The following is a 27,223-nucleotide window of genomic DNA, read 5'->3' as shown; positions in this document are numbered from 1 at the left end:
TATCCAGGTGACCACAAAGCAAAAGTGATGGAAACTTATGGAAGACACATTATATTTGTTTCTCCATGGGAATTTCAGTTTCTTAATTTTCCTTAAGCAGTTTTCCCAAGTTATCCCGTTAGATAACTATAGATTAGTCAAACATGAAAATTTATTTACTCTGCAGTAGAAACTTGAGAGTATTAATTTCATTAAGAGCTGCCTTTCTCTGAAATCAACTTTGTGTCCTTGAACTTTTTTTTTTTTAAGATTTTATTTATTTGAGAGAGAGAGAGATAGCATGAGCTGAGGTGGGGAGAAGGAGAAGCAGGCCCCCCGCTGAGCTAGGAGCCCCATGTGGGGCTTGGTCCCAGGACCCCAGGATCATGACCCGAGCCAAAGGCAGACCAACTGAGGCACCCAAGTGCCCCCTTGAACTCCTTTTTTAAATGATTTTAAAGTACTTGAGGTGACCATCCAGCATTTAGCATAGGGATTTGAAGAATAATCAGAGCTGCTGTCGGATTTTTAGGATATGAATTAAAACACTGAGTAGACAGTAGACCTTGATGACATTTTAGGTCCCTCATCTAACTTCTTTGATCCTATGATTCTGTGATACTTGTTTTGCATATTAATGTATATTTCTGTGATCATAAGATTGAGGGTTATAAAAGCATTTTGTTGTTGTTGTTGTTAATCAGGCAAATAACCATCCCTTCCAATATTTTATGGGCATCTGTCTCAACCACTCATTTACTTTTGTCTAGATAGCGTAATATTTTTGCAGTATTTCTGTTTCCATATATTTATCTTCATTTTCATCAGAGTTCTAAATGCTGATTGTCTGCTATTGTAGGAAATTGTTTTGTTTAAGGCAGAAAGCAGATCTTTCTTTAAGCTTCGTTGTTGTCATTTTAAAGAAGGCTTATGTATTTCACTACTTTAAGTGAATAAGTCAGCCTCACACTTGAGACATTTTACATATACATCAAAGTAATCATGGAAATTATTGGGAGTTTCAGGAGGCCTAGTCTTCTAATTTAAAATCTGTTGATTTTCAGAATGAAGCAATGACTGGCTCTCACACCCAGAACCGAGTCTTCTCTCGAATCACTCTGGCATTAATGGAAGATACTGGGTAAGACAGCTGTGAGAATATTATATGCATTGTTTATTAAAATGAAAGTATTAAGTTAATATTAAGATGAAATGAATATTAGCTTAAGAAAATATATTTTACACTGAAGTAAAATATTTGAATTTTGTGCAGTTAACTATCTTCACCTGTACCAACTCCATTTATTCATTCAGTAAATCTTTGAGGCCCTGAGGTATAATGAATAGATCAAAATTCCAGGCATTGTAAGATTTATTTTCTAATGAATAGAGACCATGCTAATATAAAGGAAAGACTAATCTAAACAAGTTTTTAAAGTTGTAAATGAAATTGATGATGTGTAGATTCCTGGTTTATAAAGCAGTAGAACTTTCTGGTAAAGCAGTAGAATACTGTTTTTTAAATGATTCCAATGGGAGTCTTTTTCTCTGTGGGCTCCTGAGTCCTTTTGACGAGACTCACTAGTTTTTGATAGCTTCCTTCCTTCCTTTTTTTTGGATGTGCCAGGCTGATGGGCATACACCCTATCCTAGATCTGGGCATCAGCCAATCTTCCAAGGATCACTGGTTGCATTTAGTGGAGAATAGATCCCCATGTTGGGCTCCATGCTGGGCATGGAGCCTACCTAAAAATAAAACAAAACAAAACAAAAACCCACAACCTAGGCACCATGTTCATTGCTACTTAGGTTATCATTGCTTCTCATAACTTTTAGTGGAGCAAGTTGGGAAATTCATATTTTTGAAAAGAAAGAAGAAAACACTGGATTTCTTGTAATACCATTATAACTCTTTCCCATTTACTTTTGGTCAAGCAATGGCCAACAAAAGTGATCCTGCTGCTCTGTTTAACAACCTATTTATAGCCCTTTTATAAACAATGCTAGTTTCTTTAAGATACCAGTATGTTACAGAAACACTGTGAGTATGTGAGTCACTAGTGAAATCATGGCACTGGTGATTTTTATAGCATTTTTACTTTTTCTGGGGCAACACAACAGTAACATGGCCAGATGTTTCTAAATATCTGGCAGTATTTTAAAGTTATAGACATGGAAATTAGTTTTCATAAATCCATAAGACTTAGGTGTAGGTTAACTAAGTTGCTTTTCTCAGTAAAAAACATTATTATTTATCCATCCAGAAACCTGGGAATCATCCTTGACAACTCCCTCTTCCCACCTCTTACATCCAATCAATCAAAAGTCTTCGGTGATTTTTAGCTTTTCAGTATCCCTGGAGTCTCTCTACTTTTTTGGTCACCACTGCCATTATCTTTTACCTGGATTACTATAGTAGTTTTTTCTTATCTGTCTCACTGCATTTTAAATGGTCCTTTCTATTGCCCAAAGTCTTTTCACAAGTGTTCTTTAGAAGTTTTTGTTCGTATACCATCTTACACAGTAAGAAAGATACATATCATGACCAAAGTACACACATACATATATAATGGTTAAGAGCAAAGACATTGATAGGGGTACTAAGACCATTCTATGATGAAAGAATATTTTTTTCAACAAATGGTGCTGGGACAACTGGATATCCACGTGCAAAAGAATAAACCCCTACTACATATGATATACGAAGATTACCTCAAAATGGATCAAAGACCTAAATATAAGACCAAAACTATAAAACTCTTAGAATCAAAGAGTCCAAGATGGCAGAGGAGTAAGAGACCTTAGTTTTGTTCCAGGAGTTCAGCTAGATAGCTATCAAATCATTCTGAACACCTACGAACTCAGCTGGAGATCTAAGAAAAGAATTGCTGCAATTCTACAAATAGAAAAGTGACCACTTTCTTTTTTTTTAAAGATTTTTTATTTATTTATTTGAGAGAGAATGAGAGATAGAGAGCACAAGAGGGAAGAGGGTCAGAGGGAGAAGCAGACTCCCTGCTGAGCAGGGAGCCCAATGTGGGACTCGATCCCGGGACTCCAGGATCATGACCTGAGCCGAAGGCAGTCGCTTAACCAACTGAGCCACCCAGGCGCCCGAAAAGTGACCACTTTCTGCAAGAATGACAAGATGGAAAAATTCACCTTAAAAAAAAAAAGCAAACAAGAGGCAGTACTGACTGCCAGGGACCTAATCAGTATGGACATAAATAAGATGTCGAAACTAGAGTTCAGAATAACAATTATAAAGATACTAGATGGGCTTGAAAAAAGGATAGAAGACACTAGAAAATCCCTTTCTGGAGAAATAAAAGAACTAAAATCTAATCAAGTCGAAATAAAAAAGGCTATTAATGAGATGCAATAAAAAATGGAGTCTCTGCTAGGATAAATGAGGCAGAAGAGAGAATTAGTGATACAGAAGACAAAATGATGGAGAATAAAGAAGCTGAGAAAAAGAGAGATAAACAACTACTGGATAACAAGGGGAGAATTTGAGAGAGAAGTGATACCATAAAGCAAAACAATATTAAAATAATTGGGATCCCAGAAGAAGAGGAAAGGGGGGGGCGCAGAAGGTATATTGGAGCAAATTATAGCTGAGAACTTCCCTAATCTAGGGAAGGAAACAGGCATTCAAGTCCAGGAGGTACAGAGAATCCACTCAAAATCAGTAAAAATAGGTTAACACCTTGACATATAATAGTGAAACTTGCAAATCTCAGAGAAAAGGGAATATCCTGAAAGCAGCTCAAATTAAGAGGTCCATAACCTACCAGGGTAGACACATTAGACTGGCAGCAGACCTATCTACAGAGACCTGGCAGGCCAGAAAGGACTGGCATGATATATTCAGGGTGCTATATGAGAAAAATATGCAATCAAGGATACTTTATTCAGCAAGGCTGTCATTGAAAATGGAAGGAGAGATAAAAAGCTTCCAGGACAAACAGAAACTAAAAGAATTTGTGATCACTAAGCCAGCCCTGCAAAAAATATTAAGAGGGATCCTTTAAGTGAGGAGTGAGCCGAAAAGTAACATAGACCAGAAAGGAACAGAGACGATATACAGAAACAGTGACTTTACAGGTAATACAGTGACACTAAATTCGTATCTTTCAGTAGTTACTCTGAATGTAAATGGGCTAAATACCCCAATCAAAAGACACAGGATATCAGATTGAATAAAAAAGCAAGACCCATCAGTATGCTGTCTGCAGGAGACTCTTTTTAAACCTAAAGACACATCCAGATTGAAAGTGAGGGGGATGGAAAACCATCATGCTAATGGACATCAAAAGAAAGCTGGGGTAGCAATCCTTATATCAGACAAATTAGATTTTAAACCAAAGATTGTAATAAGAGAGGAAGGACACTATTATCAGAATTAAAGGGGCTGTCCAACAAGAAAATCTAACAGTTATAAATATTTATGCCCCTAACATGGGAGCAGCCAATTATATAAACCAATTAATAACAAAATTAAAGAAACACATTGATAGTAATACAATAATAGTAGGGGACTTCAACACCACACTCACTGCAATGGACAGATCATCTAAGCAGAAGGTCAACAAGGAAATAAAGGCTTTGAATAACATACTGGACCAGATGGACTTCACAGATATATTCAGAGCATTCCATCCTAAAGCAACAGAATATACATTCTTCTTGAGTGCACATGGAACATTCTCCAGAATAGATCACTTACTGGGTCACAAATCATGTCTTAGCCTGTACCAAAAGATTGGGATCATTCCCTGCATATTTTCAGACCACATTGTTTTGAAACTTGAATTCAATCACAAGAGGAAATTTGGAAAGAACTCAAATACATGGAGGCTAAAGAGCATCCTACTCAAGAATGAATGGATCACAAAGAGCAAATAATCCAATCAAGAAATGGGCAGAAGACATACAAATGAAAAAATTAAAAAAAAAAGAAGACCTACAAATGGCCGACAGACACATGAAACAGTGCTCAATATCACTCAGCATAAGGAAAATACAAATCAAAACCACAATGGGATACCACCTCACACCAGTTAGAATGGCTAAAATTAACAAGTCAGGAAACAACAGATGTTGGCAAGGATGCAGAGAAAGGGAAACCCTCTTACACTGCTGGTGGGAATGCAAGCTGGTGCAGCCACTCTGGAACTCAGTATGGAGGTTCCTCAAAAAAGTTGAAAATAGAGCTACCCTATGACCCAGCAATTGCACTACTAGGTATTTACCCCAAAGGTACACATGTAGTGACCTGAAGGGGCACCTGCACCACAATATTTTTAGCAGCAGTGTCCATAATAGCCAAACTATGGGAAGAGCCCAGATGTCCATCATCGGATGAATGGATAAAGAACATGTGGTGTATATATACAATGGAATACTACTCAGCCATCAAAAAATGAAATCTTGCCATTGGCAATGACATGGGTAGAACTAAAGGTTATTATGCTAAGGAAAATAAGTCAATCCGAGAAAGACAATTATCATATGATCTCACTGATATGTGAAATTTAAGAAACAAAACAAAGGATCATAGGGGAAGAGAGGAAGAAATAAAACAAGATGAAATCAGAGAGGGAGACAAACCGTAAGAGACTCTTAATCATAGGAAACAAACAGCGTTGCTGGAATGGAGGGGGGCAGGATGGGGCAACTGGGTGATGGACATTAAGGAGGGTATGTGATGTAATGAGCACTGGGTATTATATAAGACTAATGAATCACTGAATCCTACCTTTGAAACTAAAAATACAGTATATATTAAATAATTGAATTTAAATTTAAAAATTCTTAGAATCCTAGGTGTTAATCTTCATGATATTGGGGTAAGCAGTGATTTTTTTTTAAGATTTTATTTATTTGAGAGAGAGAGAGCTCAAGCAGAGGGAGTGGCAGAGGGAGGAGAAGCAGATTCCCCACTGAGTAGGGAGCCTGATGCGGGGCTTGATCCCAGGACCCTGGGATCATGACCTGAGCCAAAGGCAGACACTTAACCTATTGAGCCACCCAGGTGCCCCAGCAGTGATTCTTTTTAAAAGATTTTATTTATTTATTTGAGAGAGAGAGAGAGCGCATGCAAGGGGTGGGGAGAGGCAGAGGGAGAGGTACCAGGAGACTCCCTGCTGAGCTCCCTGACACAGGGCTCAATACCAGGACTCTGAGATCATGACCTGAGCCAAAGGCAGACACTTAACCAACTGAGTTACCAAGGTGCCCCAGCAGTGATTTCTTTTTTTTTTTTAAAGATTTTATTTATTTATTTGAGACAGAGAGAATGAGAGAGAGAGCACATGAGAGGGGGGAGGGTCAGAGGGAGAAGCAGACTCCCCGCTGAGCAGGGAGCCCGATGCGGGACTTGATCCAGGGACTCCAGGATCATGACCTGAGCCGAAGGCAGTCGCTTAACCAACTGAGCTACCCAGGCGCCCAGCAGTGATTTCTTAAATATGATAATGAAAGCATAAGGAACCAAAGAAATATTAGATAGATTAGACTTCATCAAAATTAAAAACTTTTGTGCTTCAAAGTTTACTATCAAGAAAATGAAAAGACAACTCACAAAATGTGAGAAAATATTTGCAAATCATCTATGTGATAAACATCTAGTACCCAGAAAATATAAAGAACTCTTATAACTCAACAATAAAAAAAGCAACCTGATTTAAAAATAGGTGAAGGATTTGAATAGATATTTCTCCAAAGAAGATACAGAAAAATGGCTAGTAAGCACATGAAATGATTCTCAGCATCATTAGTCCTTAGGGAAATGCAAATCAAAATTACAATGAGATACTAATTTCACACCCACTAGGATGGCTGTAATAAAAAAGACAGTTGCATATACTGATGAGGATGTGGGAAAATTGGAACTCATATACTGCTAGGGGGAATGTAAAATGATCCAGCCACTTTGGAAAACAGATTGGTAGTTCCTCAAATAGTTAAGCAGATTTACCATATGATCTAGCAAGTTTACTCCCAGTTGTCTATCTAAAAGAATTGAAAACATGTCCACACAAAAACCTGTACATGAATATTCACAGAAACTTTACTCATAATCAAAAAGTAGGAATAGCCCAAATGTTCATCAGCTGATGAATGGATAAACGAAATGTGGTATATACATACAAAGGAATATTATTCAGCCACAAAAAGGAACGAAGTCAAGAGAATGAAGAGACATGCTACAGACAGGGAGAATATATTTGTAAAAGGCACATCTGATAAAAGACTATTACCCAAATATATATTTAAAAAAATCTTAAAACTAAAGGGATGCCTGGGTGGCTCGGTCAGTTGAGCGTCTGCCTTCAGCTTAGATCATGATCCCAGAGTCCTGGGATTGAGTCCCACATCGGGCTCCTTGCTCAGAGGGGAGCCTGCTTCTCCCTCTGCCTGCATTCTCCCTGCTTGTGCTCCCTCTCTCTCTCTCTCTCTCTGACAAATAAATAAAATCTTTTTTAAAACAAAAGTCTTAAAACTCAACAATAGGAAAATGAACAACCCAATTAAACATTAGCAAAGATCTGTACAGACCCTTCACCGAAAAAGGTATATAGATAAGCATATGAAAAGATGCTCAGGGCACCTGGGTGGCTCAGTGGATTAAGCGACTGCCTTCGATTCAGGTCATGATCCCAGGGTCCTAGGATCGAGTCCCACATCGGGCTCCCTGCTCAGCAGGGAGCCTGCTTCTCCCTCTCCCTCTGCCTGCCGCTCCCCCTGCTTGTGCTCTCTCTCTCTCTAACAAATAAATAAATAAAATCTTCCAAAAAAAAAAAAAAGATGCTCCATGTTTTATTTAATGACAAAAACATTTTGTCAGTAATTTTAACATCATTACAAAAAGAGTTTATAGGGCACCTGGATGGCTCAGTTGGTTAAGCGTCTGCCTTTGGCTCAGGTTATGATTCCACAGTCCTGGGATTGAGTCCTGCATCAGGCTCTTTGCTCAGTGGGGGAGGGGGGGCTGCTTCTCCCCCTCCTTCTGCTGCTCCCCCCTGGTTGTACTCTCTCTTTCTCCCTCTCTCTGTCAAATAAGTAAATAAATAAATAAAATCTTTAAAAAAAAAAAAAGAGCTTGTGACTACTCTTAAGTTTTTGATGTTTACTAGATTTTGATTTCCTCAATAAACCATTTCTTTTCATCTTCTTATTTAGAAAGAAAAAAGGAAGGGAGGAAGGAATAAAATGGGGAGAGGAAAGAGATAGGAAGGAAGGAAAAAAGAAAGAAGCATCAGCAACAGAAAGACATTCTTCCCACTTCTTGGATTTCAAAACTACGGTTTGGAGTGATAGCAACTGTAGGAAGGAAATAGACTATGTGTGAACTCTTAAGTTGAAAATTTAATGTGGTTTGGATGTGTGCATTAATCCATTTTTACAAAAAAACACTACCCATTAATTATGGCCAAACCATGAGTTAGCTGTATTGTACTTAAGAACAGTACTTTGTGAACATGAGTGGTAATAAGAGTTCTATCCTAGGATACTCTCTGGTGCAACAAAAAAGTAGATTAGATGCTATTAAGAAGGCATCTAATAATATATCATGGAAGATGGCAACCGTATTAAAGAAAAAGCAGGGAGAAAAATGTCATCAGGGAAATGCAAATTAAAATAACAATGAGATACTACTACACACCCATTAGAATGGCCGAAATCTAGAACACAGACAACACCAAATGCTGCTAAAGACGTGGAGCAACAGGAACTCTCATTCATTGTTGGTGGGAATGCAAAATGGTACAGCCACTTTGGGAGACAGTTTAGTATCTCTCTCTCTTTTTTTTAATTTATTTATTTTAGAGAGAGAGAGCATGAGCAGGAGGGGCAAAGGGAAAGGGAGAGAGAATCTGAAGCAGACTCCACGTTGGGCAGAGAACCTGACATGGGGCTTGATCTCACGACCCTGAGATCACGAGTAATGATTAGTGATTACTAGTGGGGACATAGTTTTTTGAGGGGTGATGAAAATATTCTGAAATTAGATATAGGTATGCCTTAGAGAAATATTAGGTTTGGCTCCGGACCACTGGACTAAAGCATATCAAATGAATTTTTTTTTGTTTCCCAGGGCATATAAAAGTTATCATTATACTATATTGTAGTCTGTTAAGTGTGCAATAGCATTATGTCTAAAAAAACAATGTATATACCTTTTCTTTTTTTTTTAAATAATCTCTACACCCAGTGTAGGGCTTGAACTCATGACCCTGAGATAAAGAGTAGCATGCTGTACTGACTGAACCAGCCAGGCACCCTACAATGTACATACCATAATTTTAAAATATGGGTTGCCTAGGTGGCTTGGTTGGTTAAGCATCTGACTCTTGATTTAGGCTCAGGTCATGATCTTGCGGTGGTGGGATCAAGTCCCACTCAGGCTCCATGCTCAGCGCAGAGTCAGCTTTGGATTCTCTCTCCCTCTTCCTCTGCTTCTCCTCCCTGCTCATGCTATTCTCTCTCTCTCAAAATTAAAAAAATAAAATAAGATAAAATAAATCAAATCTTTAAAAATACTTTATTGCTTGGGCGCCTGGCTGATTCAGTTAGTAGAGCATGAGACACTTGATCTCTGGGTTATAAGTTCGAGCTCCACCTTGGATGTAAAGATTACTAAAAATCTTAAAAAAAAATACTTTATTACTCAAAAATGCTAACTATTAACTGAACTTTCTGCAAGTCATAACCTTTTTCCTGGTGGAGGGTCTTGCCTTGATGTTGATTGCTGCTGGCTGATGAGGGTGGTGGGAGGTAAAGGTTGGGGTGGTTGTTATAATTTCTTAAAAGAAGACAATGAAGTTTGTCACACTATTTGACTCTTCCTTTCATGAATGACTTCTCTGTAGCATGCAATGCTGTTTGGTAGCATTTTACCCACAGTAGGATTTTTTTTTTCAGAATTGGAACTAATCCTCTCAAACCCTGCCACTGCTTCATCAACCTAGTTTATGTCATACTCTAAATCCTTTGTTGTCCTTTCAACAGTCTTCACAGCATCTGTACCAGGAGTAGTTTCCATCTCAATAAACTACTTTCTGTCTTCATCCATAAGAAGCAACTCCTCATCCGTTCAAGTTTTATCATGAGATTGCAGCAATTCAGTCACATCTTTAGGCTCCACTTCTAATTCTAGTTTTCTTGCTGTTTCCCCCATATCTGTACTTACTTCCTCCCCTGGAGTCTTGGACCCTCAAAGTCATCCACGAAGGTTGGAATCAACATCTACCAGACTCCTGCTGATGTTGCTATTTTTGACTTCTTCCCATGAATCACAAATGTTCTTAATGGCGGCATCTAGAATGGTGAATCCTTTCCAAAAGGTTTTCAACTTCCTTTGCCAGGATCCATCTGCGGAATCGCTGTCTATGGCTGCTACAGCCTATCAGATGTATTTCTTAAGTAATAAGACTCAAAAGTCAATTACTCGTAGGGTATTAATTGGCCTAATTTCAATATTGTTGTGTCTCAGGTAATAGGGGAGGCCTGAGGAAAGGGAGAGAGATGGGGAACAGTCAGTGGAGCAGTCAGAATACACACAACATTTATTGTATAGGTGTGGTTCCTGGTGCCCCAAAACAATTATAATAGTAACATGAAATATCGCTGATCACAGATCACCATTTCAAATATAATAATCATGAAAACGTTCAAAATATTGTGAAAATTACCAGTGTGTGATAGAAAGACAGGAAGTTAGCAAATGCTGTTGGGAAAAATGGTGCCAATAGACTTGCTCGACACAGGGTTGCCACAAACCTTCAATTTGTAACCAAAAAAGGCAGTATCTGGAAAGTGTAATAAAGTGGAATGCAAGAAAATGAGATATGCCTGTAGTGGTAATGGTTGTACAACCCTGTGAATATACTAAAAACATTGAATTATACACATTATAAGGGTGAATTTTATAGGATATAAATTGTATCTCAATTTTTTTATAAAGCACACTGACATTGAAGCCAGAACCCTAGATTTAAATCCCATCTTTGCTACTTGCTATATCTTTCCCTGAGTTCTCTCATCTGTAAAATAAGGGTAAAATGTGAAACCTACCTCATAGAGTTTTGTGAGCCTTTAATGAGTTAATACATGTAAAGTCCGTAGTAAACTGTTAGGCACATGTAGGTGCCAACTCAGGTATTAGCTTTTGTATACGAAACTGAACCAAAGTTCACAGAAATATATTTATCTTACTACCAACAATGCAGTTTTTTTTTCGATTGTATTGATTTTAAAAGAAAGAGAGATAAATGTTAAGATACAGTAAATTGATTTCACAACCCTCTAATGCCACTAAGAAAACTCTGTTTCCAGTGCTTTCCCTGCTCCCTCAGCCAACTCCTGCTCATCCTTCGGGTTTAGCTTAGAGTTACTTCCTCAAACAAATCTTTCCTAATTCCCCAGACTAACTTAGATTTTCCTATTAATGTGCTGCTATTAGCACCTTATACTTAACCTCTGTAGCATTCATCCCCGTTGTAATTTTTTTTTAAACATCTGTCTTCCCCACTAGATTATAATCTTCATGAGGGAAGGAACTGTGTCTGTTTATTCACTGGTGTAGCCTTATCATTAAAGTGCCTACCAAATAAGAAGTGCTTAATAACTATTGACTCATAGCATAGGAAGAGCTGCAAAGAAGGTATTGGGAAGGTTTCAAGAAATGTAGCTGGAGTGCCTAGCTGGTGACTGAGTGATATAGTGCTGATACTATGCTCTGCACTCAACCCATTCTAGATATGGTAATTCCCAAGGGAATCTTAACTACTTTACATTTCATCCATAGGGAGAAGGACTGCCTAACCTAGGCACCACTAAAATGACTGCTGATGTGCAATACTGAGGGCATCTGTTACTATCTGGACAACTTGACCTGCTGTGATAACTATGTTAGCTGATTAACATAAGTCACGTTATAGCTGCAGAGGTTGCTGGCATTTTGGTTATTGGAGTGCTGAGATTATGTCTTCAGTTTCTCAGAGAGTTCTATCCTTTAAAAAAAAAAAAAAGGAGAAGGTTTTGAGGGGGCGCCTGGGTGGCTCAGTCAGTTAAACATCCGTCTTTGGCTCAGGTCATGATCCCAGGGTCCTGGGATGGAGCCCTGCGTCGGACTCCCTGCTCAGGGAGCGTCTGCCTCTCCTTCTCCTTCTCCCCCTGCTCCTGATCTCTCTCTTTGAAATAAATAAATAAAATCTTGAAAAAAAAATAAAAATTAAAAAAGGTTTTGAAGATGTATCATATTTCTATTTGTGTTTGATTTTGTGGGAGGGTGGCTGGAATGGAGGAAATAATTCTCATCATTCCCTTGGCGTTTGAGCCTATGTTTTTATTTACTGTTTTGGTAATGTTAAAGGGATAAGATACAATACGAAAAGGTTAGAAACTGGGGTGCCTGGGTGGCTCAGTCAGTTAAGCATCGACTCTTGGTTTCAACTAGGTTATGATCTCAGGGGCATGAGATTGAGCCCCACATCGGGCTCACACCAAGTCCGCTTGAGATTCTCCCCCCCCACTCCAACCCCTGGTGTGCATGTGTGCACTCACTTGCTCTCTCTCAAATACATAAATAAGTAAATAAAATACTTTTTTTAAAAGGTAAGAAACTATTTTTTATAATTTTACAGTTTTTGTAAACTAATCTTGTTATTAAGAATAAAGAAGAAAGGGGCACCTGCCTCAGTGGGTTAAGCATGTGCCTTCAGCTTAGGTCATGATCCCAGGGTCCTGGGATTGAGTGCTGCATCTGGCTCCCCACTCAGTGGGGAGCCAGCTTCTCCCTTTCCCTCTGCCACTCCCCCTGCTTCTGTTCTCTTGCTCTCAAATAAATAAATAAAATCTTAAAAAAAAAAAAGAAGAAAAACTAATAAAAGTAGGCTCCTAGGCTTTGATTAAATTTGCCAGGAAACCAAATAAATGTGTTTTTTTTCTGAAATTAGAACATCTTTAAAGTATTAGACATAGTATTCATATGTCTTATTATAATGGTGTAATTTTTAGTCACAAACAGAACCTGTGTTGATGGAATATCACAAATTCAAGGCCAGAGAAGCAAGAAACTAGGGCCAACTGAATCAAGATTAGGTAACATTTATCCAACTAGTAATTCCACTATTTCTTCCTCAGTTTACTACCTTGTCTTTTTCTTTCATTCTCTTTTTGTTTCTTTGGCCCTTAATCCCTTTATCTCACACCTTAACCACTTTCTACTCTGTGACTTCTGTCATGTTTGAAAATTACAGTGACAACATATTTTGGTTTTGATTTTTTTTTTTTTCAAATATGAAAGTACCCTCAGCATAAGACAAGTTTCCCAGTCCTTGCTACGGTGATTATGTGCAGCAGTTCCCATGTACGAGGGCTTTGCTTGTAAATGCTCCTCTATCTTGAGGTCCTAGTTTGCTCATTGTTGAGATTTGTAATTGGTATGCTGGAATTGTTTTTAAAATGACAGTAATACGTGCTTTATTTGAATTATTTCCACAGCTGGTATAAGGCTAATTATAGTATGGCCGAGAAGTTAGACTGGGGCCGAGGAATGGGCTGTGACTTCGTCAGGAAGAGCTGTAAATTCTGGATTGACCAGCAGAAACAAAAGTAAGAACACATTTCCTCATTATATCTTTGATAACACAGTTGATTTCTGCTATTGTTCTTTATTCCTGAACCTAAAATGTCACTATTTTGAAAATATGGTCTGAACAGTTCAATTTCAAAATGTACAGTAATGTACAGTAATGTATGGTAATATAATAAGTAGCTACATATTGTTTTAAATGATATACGAAACAAATCTACAATGTGGGAGCCAGAGCCCTAAGCATTTCTGTTCAGTTTATAATTAATAAATTGTATACTATAAAATTTTTGCATATTCTGTCATTCTTACTGTTTTCTTCAGAGAATACACCCATAAACATAGATACACCTGTTGATTGAGTATCTAAAAACATGAAGATGCTTTTGAATAATGGTTCTCAAATCTGGATGAATATCAGAATCACCTAGCAAACTTTTTAAAAATACATTCTTCAAGTTTGGGGGATACACATACCCACACATTCATATGTTTATGCATATTTTTTTTCTTTTTTTTTTAAGTAAGCTCTATGCCCAATGTGGAGCTCGAACTCATAACCCTGGGATCAAGAGCCTCACACTTTAGGATGCCTGGGTGGCTCATTTAGTTAAGCAGCTGCCTTTGGCTCAGGTCGTGATCCTAGGGTCCTGGGATCGAGTCCTGCATTGGGCTCTTTGCTCAGCAGGGAGCCTGCTTCTCCCTCTGCCTGCCACTCCCCCCTGCTTATTTTGAGATAATTATAGATTCACATGCAGGTTTGAAGAAATATACAGATTCCATGTATACTTTATCCAGTTTTCTTGATTGGTAACATCTTGTAAAAACTGTACAATAACACAGCCAGGATATTGACATTGATATGATCAGATACAGAACATTTCAGTTACCACAAGAATCCTTCATGTTGCCATTTTATAACATACCCACTTCCCTCCCACTCCAGCCCCTCTTAAGCCCCTGGAAAGCACTAATCCGTTTTTCATTTCTATAATTTTGCCATTTAAAGAATGTTATATAAATTGATTCATTCTGTATATAACCTTTTGTGATTGGCTTTTTTCACTCCAAATAATTTTCTGGGTCATGTATATCAGTAGTTTGCTCAAGTTAATGGCTGAATAATATTCCATGATATGAATGTAGCAGTTTGTTTAAGCATTCACATGTTTTGTGTTGTTGTAAAGATTTTATTTATTTGAAAGAGTGAGAGAGAAAGATCACAAGCAGGGGGCAGGGGTAGAGGGAGAAACAGACTCCCCGCTGAACAGGGAGCCTGATGCAGGACTCATCCCAAGACCCTGGGATCATGACCTGAGCTGAAGGCAGCTGCTTAATGGACTGAGCCACCCAGGCACCCTAAGCATTCACATGTTGGAGGATATCTAGGTTGTTTCCAGTTTGGGGCTATTATGAATAAAGCTGCTGTAAACATTTGTGTACAGGTTTTTGTGTGAACATAAATCTTCATTTCTCCAAGATAAATGCCAAGGAGTGCAATTGCTGGGTCATATGGTAGTTGCAAGTTTAGTTCTCTAAGAAACTGCTGACCTCTTCCAGAATGGCTATACCATTTTATATTCTACCGGCAATGTATGAGTGATGACAGTTTCTCCACATCCTTGTCAGCATTTGATGTTGTCACTATTTTTTATTTTAGTTATTCTGAAAGATAAGGTGATATCTCACTGTGGTTTTACTTTGCATTTCCCTAATGGCTAATGATGTTGAATATCTTTTCATGTGCTTATTTGATGTCTATATATCCTCTTTGATATCTCTTCATGTCTTATGCCAGTTTTCTAATTGCATTGTTTGCTTTTTTTTTTTACTGTTGATTTTTGAAAGTTCTTTATATATATTCTAAATACTAGTCCTTTGTCGGATATGTGGTTTGCACACATTTTCTCCTAATCCATAACTTTTCTTTTTATTCTCTTAATAGGGTCTTTTGTAGAGCAAAAGTTTTTAACTTTGGTGAAGTCGAAACTATCAGTATGTCCTTTTCTGAGACATACTTTCAATGTCAAGTGAATGGCGAAGTCCTAAATCTCAAAGATATTCTTGTATTTTTTTTTCAAAAATTTAATTGCTTTAGGTTCTATATTGCAGTCTGGGATCCATTTTGAATTAATTTTTGTATAAAGTGGGAGACTTAGGTCAAGGTTCATTTTTTGTGTGTATGGATGTCCAGTTGCTCCAGCACTGTTTACTGAAAAGGCTGTCTTTCTTTTATTGACTTGCTTTCTTATATTTATCAAAGAATCAGTTGGGTGTATTTATATGGGTCTGTTTCTGTGTTCCTCTGCTCCATTGATCTATGTGTGTGTCACTCCACTAATACTACACAGTCCTTGATTACTGTAGCTATACTATGTGTTAAAAGTGGGTAAACTGATTCTTCCCACTTTATTCTTTTTTCAAAATCATCTTAGCTCTTCTAGTTCCTTTGCCTTTCATACAAATTTCAGAATAACCTTGTCTACAAAAAAAAATTTTTTTTTTTTACAGAATAGGCAGTTCTTTAATAGTTAAATATATTCCAGAAGTAAAGACTGTTTATAATTCATTTACAAGTGAGTCTGTTACACCAGTAAATGTTGTTTGACCTGCTGTATAAAGTAAATAATGCTGTGTAAGAATTAGTCCTGGAATAGTTTGCTGAATTCCTATTTTCAATCCAGTAGATTAAAAACACAACTGTGAATGGTATAAAGACGTAGGAATCATATTGTGATAAAAATCAATCTCAAAAATAGAGAATCCAGACCCTTGCTGGATAATTTAAGAACTCAGAAGTTTTCCTCAACTTAAACATGAGTGCCACACAGAAAATATTGAAGATGTCTTTCAGTGTGATGAAACTGTACAAAACTCTAGAACATGACCATTAGATGACCAATGTATAAAAACCAACAGGATTTAGAAAACACATCTAATTCTGAAGTAAGCAGAAATAAAAAGACAATTTACAAAGAATTGTAACTAATTTCTAATCATCATCAGAGTCTGAATCATATTTCTTCCCTCGGATAGTTTTCTTTTCCAGCTTTGTGAAGTTTGTTCCAAATTTCTTTTGGCTCTGAAATGGTGGCTCCATTAAATTTCCACTGTAACTGAGAATATCGGAACAACCCAGCCTCCATTCTAAAGTTTCTGTGGTGAAGTCATCTGTATTTCCTAGGTCAGTAAATCCAACCACATAATCTTGTGTTTTTCCATCTTTTACCAGTGCTAGTGTGAGAATGACTTTGATACGCAGTCTCTCACAAAGGAAAGGTGCTTTTTCCACATTCAGCTTCAGAAATTTGGTCTCAAGATGTTTCTTAGACAATATCACCAAATGTCGGTCTAATATTTTACACCTGAATGTGGAGTCTCTGTAGAAATGGCAAACCACTTTTTTACTCTCCTTGACTTCTTGAAAAAAGTCTCTCTCACTAGGGATTTCTCTGTATTCCCCATGTCCTTTTGAAAGCCATTCTTGTTTCTGCTGTTGCGCTCTTCTTAGTGCCTCAAGTCTCTTTTCTTTGAGGCGTTCCAATTCATCCTCATCCATCTGGTCCAGTTTCTGAATTTCAGAATCCAAATGTTCTTCTACTAGTTTGGTAGTCTGAAGCAACTGATTTTCCAGAACTTTTGAAAACATGTCAACAGATGCATTAGCTTCCATTCTTCTAAATGGTGTAGTTCAGCCTTGGTGCTGAGCTCTCGGTGACACCTGAGAAGTGAGGAACTAAGTGCTCCAGAAAGTCCACTCCGGCTTCACCCTCGCAGCAGCTGCCCTACAAAAAAATTTTGCTGGGATTTTTCTATGAACTGTGTTAAACCTATATATCAATTTTAGGAGAATTGACATCTTAGCTCTGTTGAGTTTTTTAATCCATGGGCACAATGGAGGGGGGAACATTTAGTTTTTCACCGCTAAGTATAATGTTAGTTGTAGGTATTTTGTAGATGCTCCTTTTCAAGTTGAAGTTCCCCTCTTTTACTATTTTTTTGAGAGTTTTTATCATGAATGGATGTTGACTTTTGCCAAATGCTTTTTCAGCTTTGGTTGATAAAATCATGTGATTTTTTTTTTTTTTTAGCCTGTTAATATGATGGATTACACTGATTGGTTTTCAAATATTAAACCAGCCCTGCACTGCTAGAATAAGCCCCACTTAGTCATGGTATATAATTATTTCTACATATTGCTGAAATCCATGTACTAATACTTTATTATGGATTTTTCTGTACATATTCATGAAGAATATGGTACTCCCTTTGTTTCTTTTTTGTACTGTCTTGGTTTTTTGTATCAGGGTAATATTAACTTCATAAAATGAATTGGGAAGTATTTGCACCTCTTCTATTTTCTGGAGGAATTTGTGTACAATTGGTGTTGATTCTTCTTTAAGTATTTGGTAGAATTCTCCAGTGAAACTGTCTAGGAATGTAGATTTCTCTTTCAGGAATTTCTAAAGTATTAATTCAACTTCCTTAATATTTACAGAGCTATTGATATTTCATATTGGATGAATTGTGGTAATTTGTGTCATTGAGGTATTTGTCCATTTTGTCTAAGTTACTAGATTTATGTGTACAGAATAGTTTGTAGTAGTTCCTTACTATTGTTTTAATGTCTGTAAAGTGTGTAGTGAGATCCCGTACCATTCCTGATCTTGGTAATTTGCATCTTCTCCATTTCTTTTTCAGTTTTGCTCTCTAGCAGAGTTTGTCAGCATCATTGATCTTTTTAAAGAGCTAGCTTTTTGTTTCATTGATGTCTTTTTCTGTTTTCTAATTTATTAATTTCTATTTATTATAGCCTTCCTTATGCTTGTATTTGTTTTATTTTTCTCTCTCTAGGTTCTTGATTATTGATTTGAGATGTTATATCTTTCTAACAGATGTATTTAACACTATAAATTTCCCTCTCAGCATTTCTTTAGCTGTGTCCCACAAATTTCAGTATGTGGTTCATTTTACTGATAATTAAGAAGTTTGAGACAAGTGACTTGCCTAGAGTCATATAACTGATGAGGGACTTTAGCTTCTCTCTTTCCAAGTCCAGTGCCTTGTCCACTAAATCACAGGTACTTCTTGTGAAGATGTTATTCATATCTTTTCTCCCCTGGGTTAGGTCTCGAAGCAGTTTAAGTCAGTTTCTACTAAGGAGTCTGACATCTGAGTTATAATCCTGCCAAAAGAGCTGCTAATAAACAGTATCAGGAAGCACCTGCAGCCACTTTGGGGGCAGCTAGTTCTATCCAGCACTACAACTTGGTCTGCTAGCATAGTACTTCCCAAATTTTGCTGTGCATTAGAATCATTTAGAGATTTTTTAAAATCTCCATACCCACATTACAGCCCATCCCAATTAAATCAGAATGTCTGGAAGTGGGAACCAGACATTGGTATTGTTTTTAGGGATCCCTAAAATTCACTTTGCTGCAGAGTTTGGGAACTGCTGTTGCACTGTGTTAAAGGAAGTATGTAATTAACATTGCAGCTGCAAGAGCTTAGAGATTTTTTTCTTTTAACAGCTGCAACTCTCTTCTGCTTTAGGTCCTGATTATAGGATCACCTAAAACCAAAAACAGAAGGGAATTTCCTCTTCTCCATTCTTCAAAACTAAAACTGTTGGTCTCCTGAATTCTCTCCTTTTAGCCATAAGCCAGAGGTTGGCAAACTTTTCTGTAAAGGGCCAATTAGCAAATATTTTGTGTACACAAAATAAGGTTCTATGTTTTGAGACAAGTGGTGCATTATTACCTAACTCCTCTTCCTAGTTTTTCAGTCATAATAGTCTCTGTTACAACTACTCAACTCTGCTTTCATACATCATGAGCAGCTCTAGACAAGATGAATGGGCATGGCCATGTTCCAGTAATACTTTATTTATAAAAACAGTTGTAGGAGAAACATAGAAACCAAAAAAGCAGTTATGGGCAGGATTTGACTCAAAAATTGAAGTTTGTTAATCCCTGTCATAAGCATTCAAATGTCCCACTTTTGAAACATCGACGTCCAAAAGTCCTTATAGCACAGAAGCCAACTTCTAGTACCATAGGCCCAGTCTGGCTATATCCCTGAGTTATCTTAGATTCCAGTATGACCATTATTGAGCTCAGGGGCCGGTGCTTAACTTCAGGTGTGACACCTCTCCTTTCTTCATTGTTGGGTGACTGGTGTGAGGAGAGAACAGTTGAGCGAAGGCAGAGCCTTACTCACTGGAATCATTTGAATCTATGTACACACAAAATAAGGTTCTTTCTATGGTACCACTAGCCACCTGTGGCTATATAAATTTATATTTAAATTAATTAAAGTTAAATGAAATTTAAAATTCAGTTCCTCAGTTGCACTAGTCACATTTCAAGTGGTTAAGAGCCACTATATGATTACACATATTGGACAGCACATTGCAGAAAGTTCTATTAGGCCAAACTGCTGTAGAATTATATGCCATGAATCTTGAACAGCTCTAACTTTGGAACTTTTTAAATTGGTACTTTTTAAGTTCCTTACTCCTCTTTATCCATTTAGGCAAAACTCATTTTAATTAATTTAAGGTAAATATTATGTATTGTTTTATTTTAAAGAAAAAGGAAATGAATTTCATGGTATCAAGAAAGTGACTTAATAAGAACTACTGGTCATATACATTGGAAACTTTATCATAGAAAGTTATAAAATTGCCTTATATAAAGATTTTATAAAAGTGAAATAACATTTATTGAGTAACTTGTATGTGCTAGACACCGAGTGCTTTATAGTTGAAGCTCAGGAAAATTAAGTCAATATCAAATATCAAATAAGCTGGTATTTGAAACCAAGCCTGTGTGAAGATTTATAGACCTTTGCTTTCCTATTACACTGTGCTGCTTCACATTTACCAAAGACTGTGGTAGGTCTTTTACACATTTTATCTCAAGAAGCTATAATTCCCCTAAAAATGTTTTATTGCTATATTTGTTAACTTAAATGAAGCAAGTATCAATTTTCCTTAAAATAAGAAATCTAACCTAGGCTTTTTTCCCCAAAAAGCATGTGGGAGAAGAGGAAAAATAGCAGTAATCCTATTACGATTTGGTAACCAATCTTAACAGGATTTATATTGTTTAAGAATACTGAAATTTCATTTATAACATTACTGTTATGACATTAATATAATTTGTATTATAATTACCAATAAGGCAACTAATTTGAAGATTATTTTTACGGAACAATGCAATAGATTCCAACGTCTTTGGAAAATTACAAGACATCTTTTTCCAAATTGTACTTTCAAGATTAAGTTTAACAGAACAGAACAACTTGTAATAATTAGGAGTATTCACACAATCTTCATTTTGCACATGAAAGCAGGATGTCTTGTGAATGTGTTCAGTTTAACAAAGTGTCAAACAAGAGTCTTTGAATTATATTATGGCATAGAAAAAATTCACTCTTTGTAGCTTTAGGAGAGAAGGGTATCATCTCCATCTCTTTCTGAGACTCCATTATATTGATTATGAAGATTTGCATTTCCAAGCAGTATCAGGAATTTCATTATTTGTCTTTATCATGCACATCAGGCCTGCAGAACTCCATTTTACTGGCAAAAGTGGAGAGAAAGAGATAAATAGAATTGTGTTTAATAATGGTGGAATAAAGTTACAGTGCACGTAGCATTAATCGTTCATATCTATGTTAAGCATTTCTTTCTACACTTTTAAAAATAACTTCAGGGGCGCCTGGGTGGCTCAGTTGGTTAAGTGTCTGCCTTTGGCTTGGGTCATGATCCTGAGGTCCTGGGATCGAGCCCCGCATCAGGCTCTCTGTTCGGCGGGGAGTCTGCTTCTCCCTCTCCCTCTGCCTGCCACTCCCCCTGCTTGTGCTCTCTCTCTCTCTCTGTCAGATAAATAAAATCTTTTTAAAAATTAATTAATTTAAAAAAATAACTTCATAACCTGATTCAACATTTAGTATTAAGCTATTTAAGTATACTGAAATGATAATAGAAAAGACAAGCCCTAAAATGGATTTGTTATATTTTCTTTAGAGTTTGATACCATGGTGTTTATCTTTGTGTGCAGGAGGCAGATGCTGAGCCCTTTCTGTGACACACTCAGAAGTAATCCATTGCAGTTAACTTGCAGACAGGACCAGAGAGCAGTTGCAGTGTGTAATTTGCAGAAGTTTTCAAAACCTTTACCTCAAGAGTACCAGGTAACACTTGTTTTGGGCAATTGTAGAAATCAACTCAACTTTTTAAAGAGAAGTCTCCATTTTGAATTAGAAGAGTGAATTCTCTTAAGTTTTTCAACTTATGAAACTTACGTTTTCCATAAGTTAGAAAAAAATGAAGAATTCTTACAATTCTTTAAAGCCAGTGTGCTAATCAACAACAATTAATATCTAGCAATGCCTTGTAGTAATGGTAAAAAGCATTTAGAATATTTATTGGATCTATTTTTAAGTGGTTTGTATTTTTTTTCTAATCGTTTCCAAAGTCTTCATGTTTAATTTCCTCTAATTTACACAGAAGAACAAGGTTCTTCAAAGAAAATAACTGAGCTACTCTAATCCAATTAATTAAAAGTCTTGGAAGTTCTACTTTATAAAGGTTTGACACATGGGATCTAAAAGGTGAAGGAGGGGCGCCTGTGTGGCTCAGTCAGTTAAGCATCAGACTCAATTTCAGCTCAGGTCATGATCTCAGAGTCCTGAGATACAGCCCAGCATTGCGCTCCACACTGGGCATGGAGCCTGCTTAAGAGTCTCTCTCTCCGTCTCTATCTGCCCCTCTTCTCTCTCTCTCTAAAAAAAAAAAAAAAAAAAAAAAGGTGAAGGAAATGGTCCCACACATTCAGTCTGAGTCTCTGATTGGAACTTTAAGTTTGTTGTTGCAGTAACCATCTCTAAAACGCCTCAGTTCTGCCTGCCATTTACAAAGGATTCTGTAATCAGAAGTGTGATCTCAGAAGATAATTTAAAATGATTGCTGCTGGGGCACCTGGGTGGCTCAGTCGTTAAGCGTCTGCCTTCGGCTCAGGTCATGATCCCAGGTCTTGGGATCGAGCCCCGCATCGGGCTCCCTTCTCCATGGGAAGCCTGCTTTTCCCTCTCCCGCTACCCCTGCTTGTGTTCCCTCTCTCGTTCTATCTCTCTCTGTCAAACAAATAAAATCTTTAAATAAATAAATAAAAATAAAATGATTGCTGCTGAATTTTGAACTTCCTGCATTATGTTTATGATCCCACTGAATGCTTCAGATACCATAAGATGGCAACTATATTTCTAGGCATAGTAATATAATTCAGGGAGTTGGTATAAATGTGAAATCTTTAAAATTTATCTGGTGCCTTATTCCTTTGGTATTCAAAGTATTTTTTTAAAGATTTTATTTATTTATTAGAGAGAGTGTGCATGAGCAGGGGCGGGGGGAGGCAGAGGGAGTGTGGGCAGGGGGAGGCAAAGAGGGGGAAGAGAGAGGGAGAAGCACATCCCTCTTGTGCAGAACCCCAAAATCATGACCCGAGCCGAAGGTAGACACTTAACCGACTGAGCCACCCAGGTACCCCTCAAAGTATTTTATATATACGATCTCATTCATATTATCACAGTTTTATTTTTTTCAAGTTTGTCAAAACAACACGTAAATTAAGTCTTCTAAAACACTTGAAGTACATTATATTTAAAATATCTTAATTCTCTGGATCAGTTTTATGTTTTGTCAACTCTTAAAACTCTTCCTATTCATCTTTTTAAAACACTAGTCAAATTTGTCATCTAGTAAAAAGCTTGAATATACTTACCTTGCTTATTTCTAAAACTACAACAACCTTGAAATAGCCCTCAGGTAGTATATTACTGTCTTTATATTCTATTATATATGAAGAAAAGTACACTGATATCTTTTTTATATTACGTAGCATTAGAGGGTTGCTATAAATTGCTTGTGGACTTTGTTTTTATTATATAGAATGTTTCTTACTTTCCTGTCTTCCTAATAATTTTTTTTTGTAGTACTTCGATGAACTAAGTGGAGTACCTACAGAAGATTTGCCTTATTATGGTGGTTCAGTAGAAATTGCTGACTACTGCCCTTTCAGTCAGGAATTCAGTTGGCATTTAAGTGGTGAATATCAGCGCAGCTCAGATTGTAGAATATTGGAAAATCAACCAGGTTAGTAGTCTAGTGAAATGAAATGTTCTGTGTATATTAAAATTATATATCAGCAATATAAAATAGGGATTAAGGGCACAGACCCAGGAGCCAGACTGTCTGAATTTGTATTACGGTTCCACTGGTATCCATTTTTTAGAGGTAATTTAACTTCTCTGTGCCTCAATTTCCTCCTCTGTGCCAAGGGGATAATAATACCTATCTTATAGAGTACTTGTGAGAACTAAATAAATTCCCATAGTAAATGCATAGAACTAGGACACATGACAAGGATTGTTAGCTGTTTAGATACATTTGCACATGTGTGCACCCTACTTTTTTGTAGTACCTTGCATCTGCATAACAGTTTTCATTTTTATTTCATTTTATGCTTCTAAAAACCTGATGAGAGACACAGAGAACATATTATTGAATTTCACAAGTGAACGAAGAGACACTTAGTAATACAATTAATTGGTGCCAGTGTAAGATCCTCCAATGTAGAGCTCTTTTTATTAAATCATATTAGGTATCCTATTTTTTTCTCTTCTGAGGAGTGTGCATTTTATGTAATTTAGAAGTAACATGTCATTCTCCAGATATCAGAATAATACTATTGTCCCATGGCTAGTAAGATATAGTGCCATATTATTTATTCCCTTTTAATACACATAAAGAGTATGATAATGGGTATTCACCTTTGTAAACAGACTTATCACATCTGATATGTTAATAAAGAGCAATAGGTAGTTTTTCACTCTGTGGTCATAAAAATTTCTAACCTGGTCTTTTTTTTTTAATTCAATTAATTAACATATAATGTATTATTTGTTTCAGGGGTACAGGTCTGTGATTTGTCAGCCTTATGTAATACCCAGTGCTCACTACAACACATACCCTCCCCAGTGTCCATCCTCCAGTTACCCCAAAACCTGGTCCTTTTTAGCCCCAATTCCATACTTTATTACAGACTCTGTTATTTACATTTCAAATTTCCATAATGGTTTTTCCTTTTGTTTTTAAACCTGGTAGATTTAACTGGATTTGTACAGTCATTTCTTTCATCACTCACCTATTTAATAAATGTCTAAAAACTTATAACTATTCAGCAGTTCCATGTTAAAGCCAAGAAATGCAGGGATCTGTCAATTATGGGTTTGCCAACGATATAGTATCACAGTTTATTGTTTTAGAGCTGGAGTTGACAAACGTTTATTGTAAAGAGAATGTAATTTTTTTTTGAGAAAAATAGTAAATATTTTAAACTTGGTGGGTCATGTGGTCTCTGTTGCAATTACTGAACTCTGCATTACAGTGTGAAAGCAGTTATAGACAATGTGTAAATTAATGGCAATGTTCCAATAAAACTTTATTTATAAAAACCTTCAGGTAGCCTTCAGGATTTGGCCTGAGGGCTGTAGTTTACTGACCACCCCCGTTTCTTTTTTTGACACTGATCACTTTGTTTTTCAAGGACTTTGAAGTATTCATAAATATAAAAAAAGTTCTCTTTTATTCTGTTTTACATTTTCTTTCTCTGCTTATATAATTAAGATTTTTCAAAACTGACATAAAATACCTATCTTTAATAACTCTGCTTTCAAAAAAGATGAAACTTACTTGTATTAAGTGTAAAGAGAACAAATTATTGCTAGGGCTTCAGTGCCTCATTCCTTTGTCCATTAGCTATTTAGAGGTCATTTAATTCACCTTATACCTCCGCATGCTTGTGCTCAGTCTGAGACTAGATCAGCATGTTATGTATGGACCTCCAGGAGATAGCGTACGATGAAAGTACAAGAAAACTTTGCAAAAACTTTTTGCAGCACCCCAAAAAAGCCTTCATTAGATAAGACACTTGGCTTCATCTGGGAGGTGACTCCTATTTAGACTACCAGTAAAGATGATTCTTCATGCCATTTCCTCTATATATTTAATTTAGATACTTTAGGCCCAGTTTTTTTTTTTTTTAAAGATTTTATTTATTTGACAGAGAGAGAGATAGGGAGAGCAGGAACACAAGCAGGGGGAGTGGGAGAGGGAGAAGCAGGCTTCCCACCAAGCAGGGAGCCCAATGTGGGGCTTGATCCTAGGACCCTGGGATCATGACCTGAGCCGAAGGCAGACACTTAATGACTGAGCCACCCAGGCACCCCCAGGCCCAGTTTTATCTCCTGTTTTTGATACAATAATTTCCTCCAACTAAGTTCTTTATTGAGAACCCAGTTTGATTTTGGAGCCCATTTCTCTTGATTTTTTTTTAATGGAAAATTTCCATTAAACATTTTCTTTCTTTAAAGCAACTTTTAACCATAAGAATGGAATGCTTCAGCTTCTTGTTCTTTGAGGCAAAAGTCAATTTTTTTAAGAGAAATTCTCTGGTTTGCTTCAGATCGTTTTAAAAACTATGGTGCTGAAAAGTATGGACCTCATTCAGTTTGTCTAATTCAGAAATCAGCATTTGTCATGGAAAAGTGTGAGAGGAAGCTGAGTTACCCAGACTGGGGGAGTGGATGTTATCAGGTAAACTATAAGATTGTTAATAATTATTATCAAATATTATATAATTTTATCTTGTTATCAATGGTTTTTATATTTTAAAATACGTTTTATATTTTTATATAATATACTGATTAATACTTTTAACTTATTTATGTAAATATTTGGATGCTTATGTTTTGTGAAAATATCATTTCTTTGAGAGAAATTACCTTTTTCCATTTGTTTAAAAAATCATATAATTGTTATGTATCAGCAAATTTTATAGTAATTTTACTTTGGGCATATATCCCAAGGAAATAATGGAATATATGTAATTTTGCTTTTGAACAAATATTACTTTGTAATGGAAAAAATTTGCAATTTTATTTCATAAGATCTGAGGAAAGCAGCATGGATTTAAGAATTAATAGATCAACTACAGATTAATAATAGGTTTTCTCCTTTATAATTTGAAATCCAAAGGTAGCAAACTACTTTTTTCTTAATTGTCTCATTTGCACATCTGATTTTAAATGACTGCATCACCTTATTAAAAACTTATTAAGAGGGGCACCTGGGTGACTCAGTTGATTAAGCGTCTGCCCCGCTCAGGTCATGATCAAGCACCTGCATCGGGCTCCCTGCTCAGCAGGAACCCTGCTGAGCAGGGAAACTGCTTCTCCCTCTGACTGCTGCTCCCCCTGCTGTGCTCTCGCTCTGTCACTCTCTCTCCCCATCAAATAAATAAATAAATAATATCTTAAAAAGAAAAAACTTAAGATAGAGGCATTCTGTAACTTAGGAGCATCCAACTTAAAGAGTATTACGTACTCTACTAATGGATATCCAGGAGGAAAGTGTGATCCTGAGAATGGAAAAATAAGAATTCTTTGTACCATTTCAGCTGCAAGGTCTAAATGGACTTCTGTAGCTGGGAATTTAATTATTACTTTTAAAGTTACTTATAAAATTAACTTTTTTTGGTAACAGCTTTATTGAGATATAATTCACATATTATCCAA

At 36.7% G+C, this 27,223-nt stretch overlaps 1 protein-coding gene and 1 pseudogene across 6 annotated transcripts in view; one reads left to right on the top strand and one right to left on the bottom strand.

Moving 5' to 3' along the window:
- LMLN (leishmanolysin like peptidase) overlaps window positions 1-27,223 on the top strand; it is a 114,813-nt gene that overhangs the window by 31,362 nt on the left and 56,228 nt on the right. For 5 of the 6 annotated variants that reach the window (XM_073894757.1, XM_073894770.1, XM_025875662.2 and 2 more), the window contains 5 exons: window positions 1,044-1,120; window positions 13,492-13,602; window positions 21,649-21,781; window positions 23,582-23,741; window positions 26,113-26,243. In XM_073894757.1, coding sequence (XP_073750858.1) covers window positions 1,044-1,120; window positions 13,492-13,602; window positions 21,649-21,781; window positions 23,582-23,741; window positions 26,113-26,243 — 612 coding nt within the window. The remainder of the gene's footprint in view (window positions 1-1,043; window positions 1,121-13,491; window positions 13,603-21,648; window positions 21,782-23,581; window positions 23,742-26,112; window positions 26,244-27,223) is intronic. The other variant, XM_073894779.1, reaches the window with a different exon arrangement.
- On the bottom strand, window positions 16,095-17,361 carry LOC112827244 (thioredoxin domain-containing protein 9 pseudogene; annotated as a pseudogene).

This window comes from Callorhinus ursinus, unplaced genomic scaffold, assembly GCF_003265705.2.
Source record: "Callorhinus ursinus isolate GAN/ISIS: 27379988/994484 unplaced genomic scaffold, GSC_fseal_2.0 scaffold1, whole genome shotgun sequence".
Lineage (NCBI taxonomy): Eukaryota > Metazoa > Chordata > Mammalia > Carnivora > Otariidae > Callorhinus > Callorhinus ursinus.
This window is presented reverse-complemented; position numbering and strand designations above follow the sequence as displayed.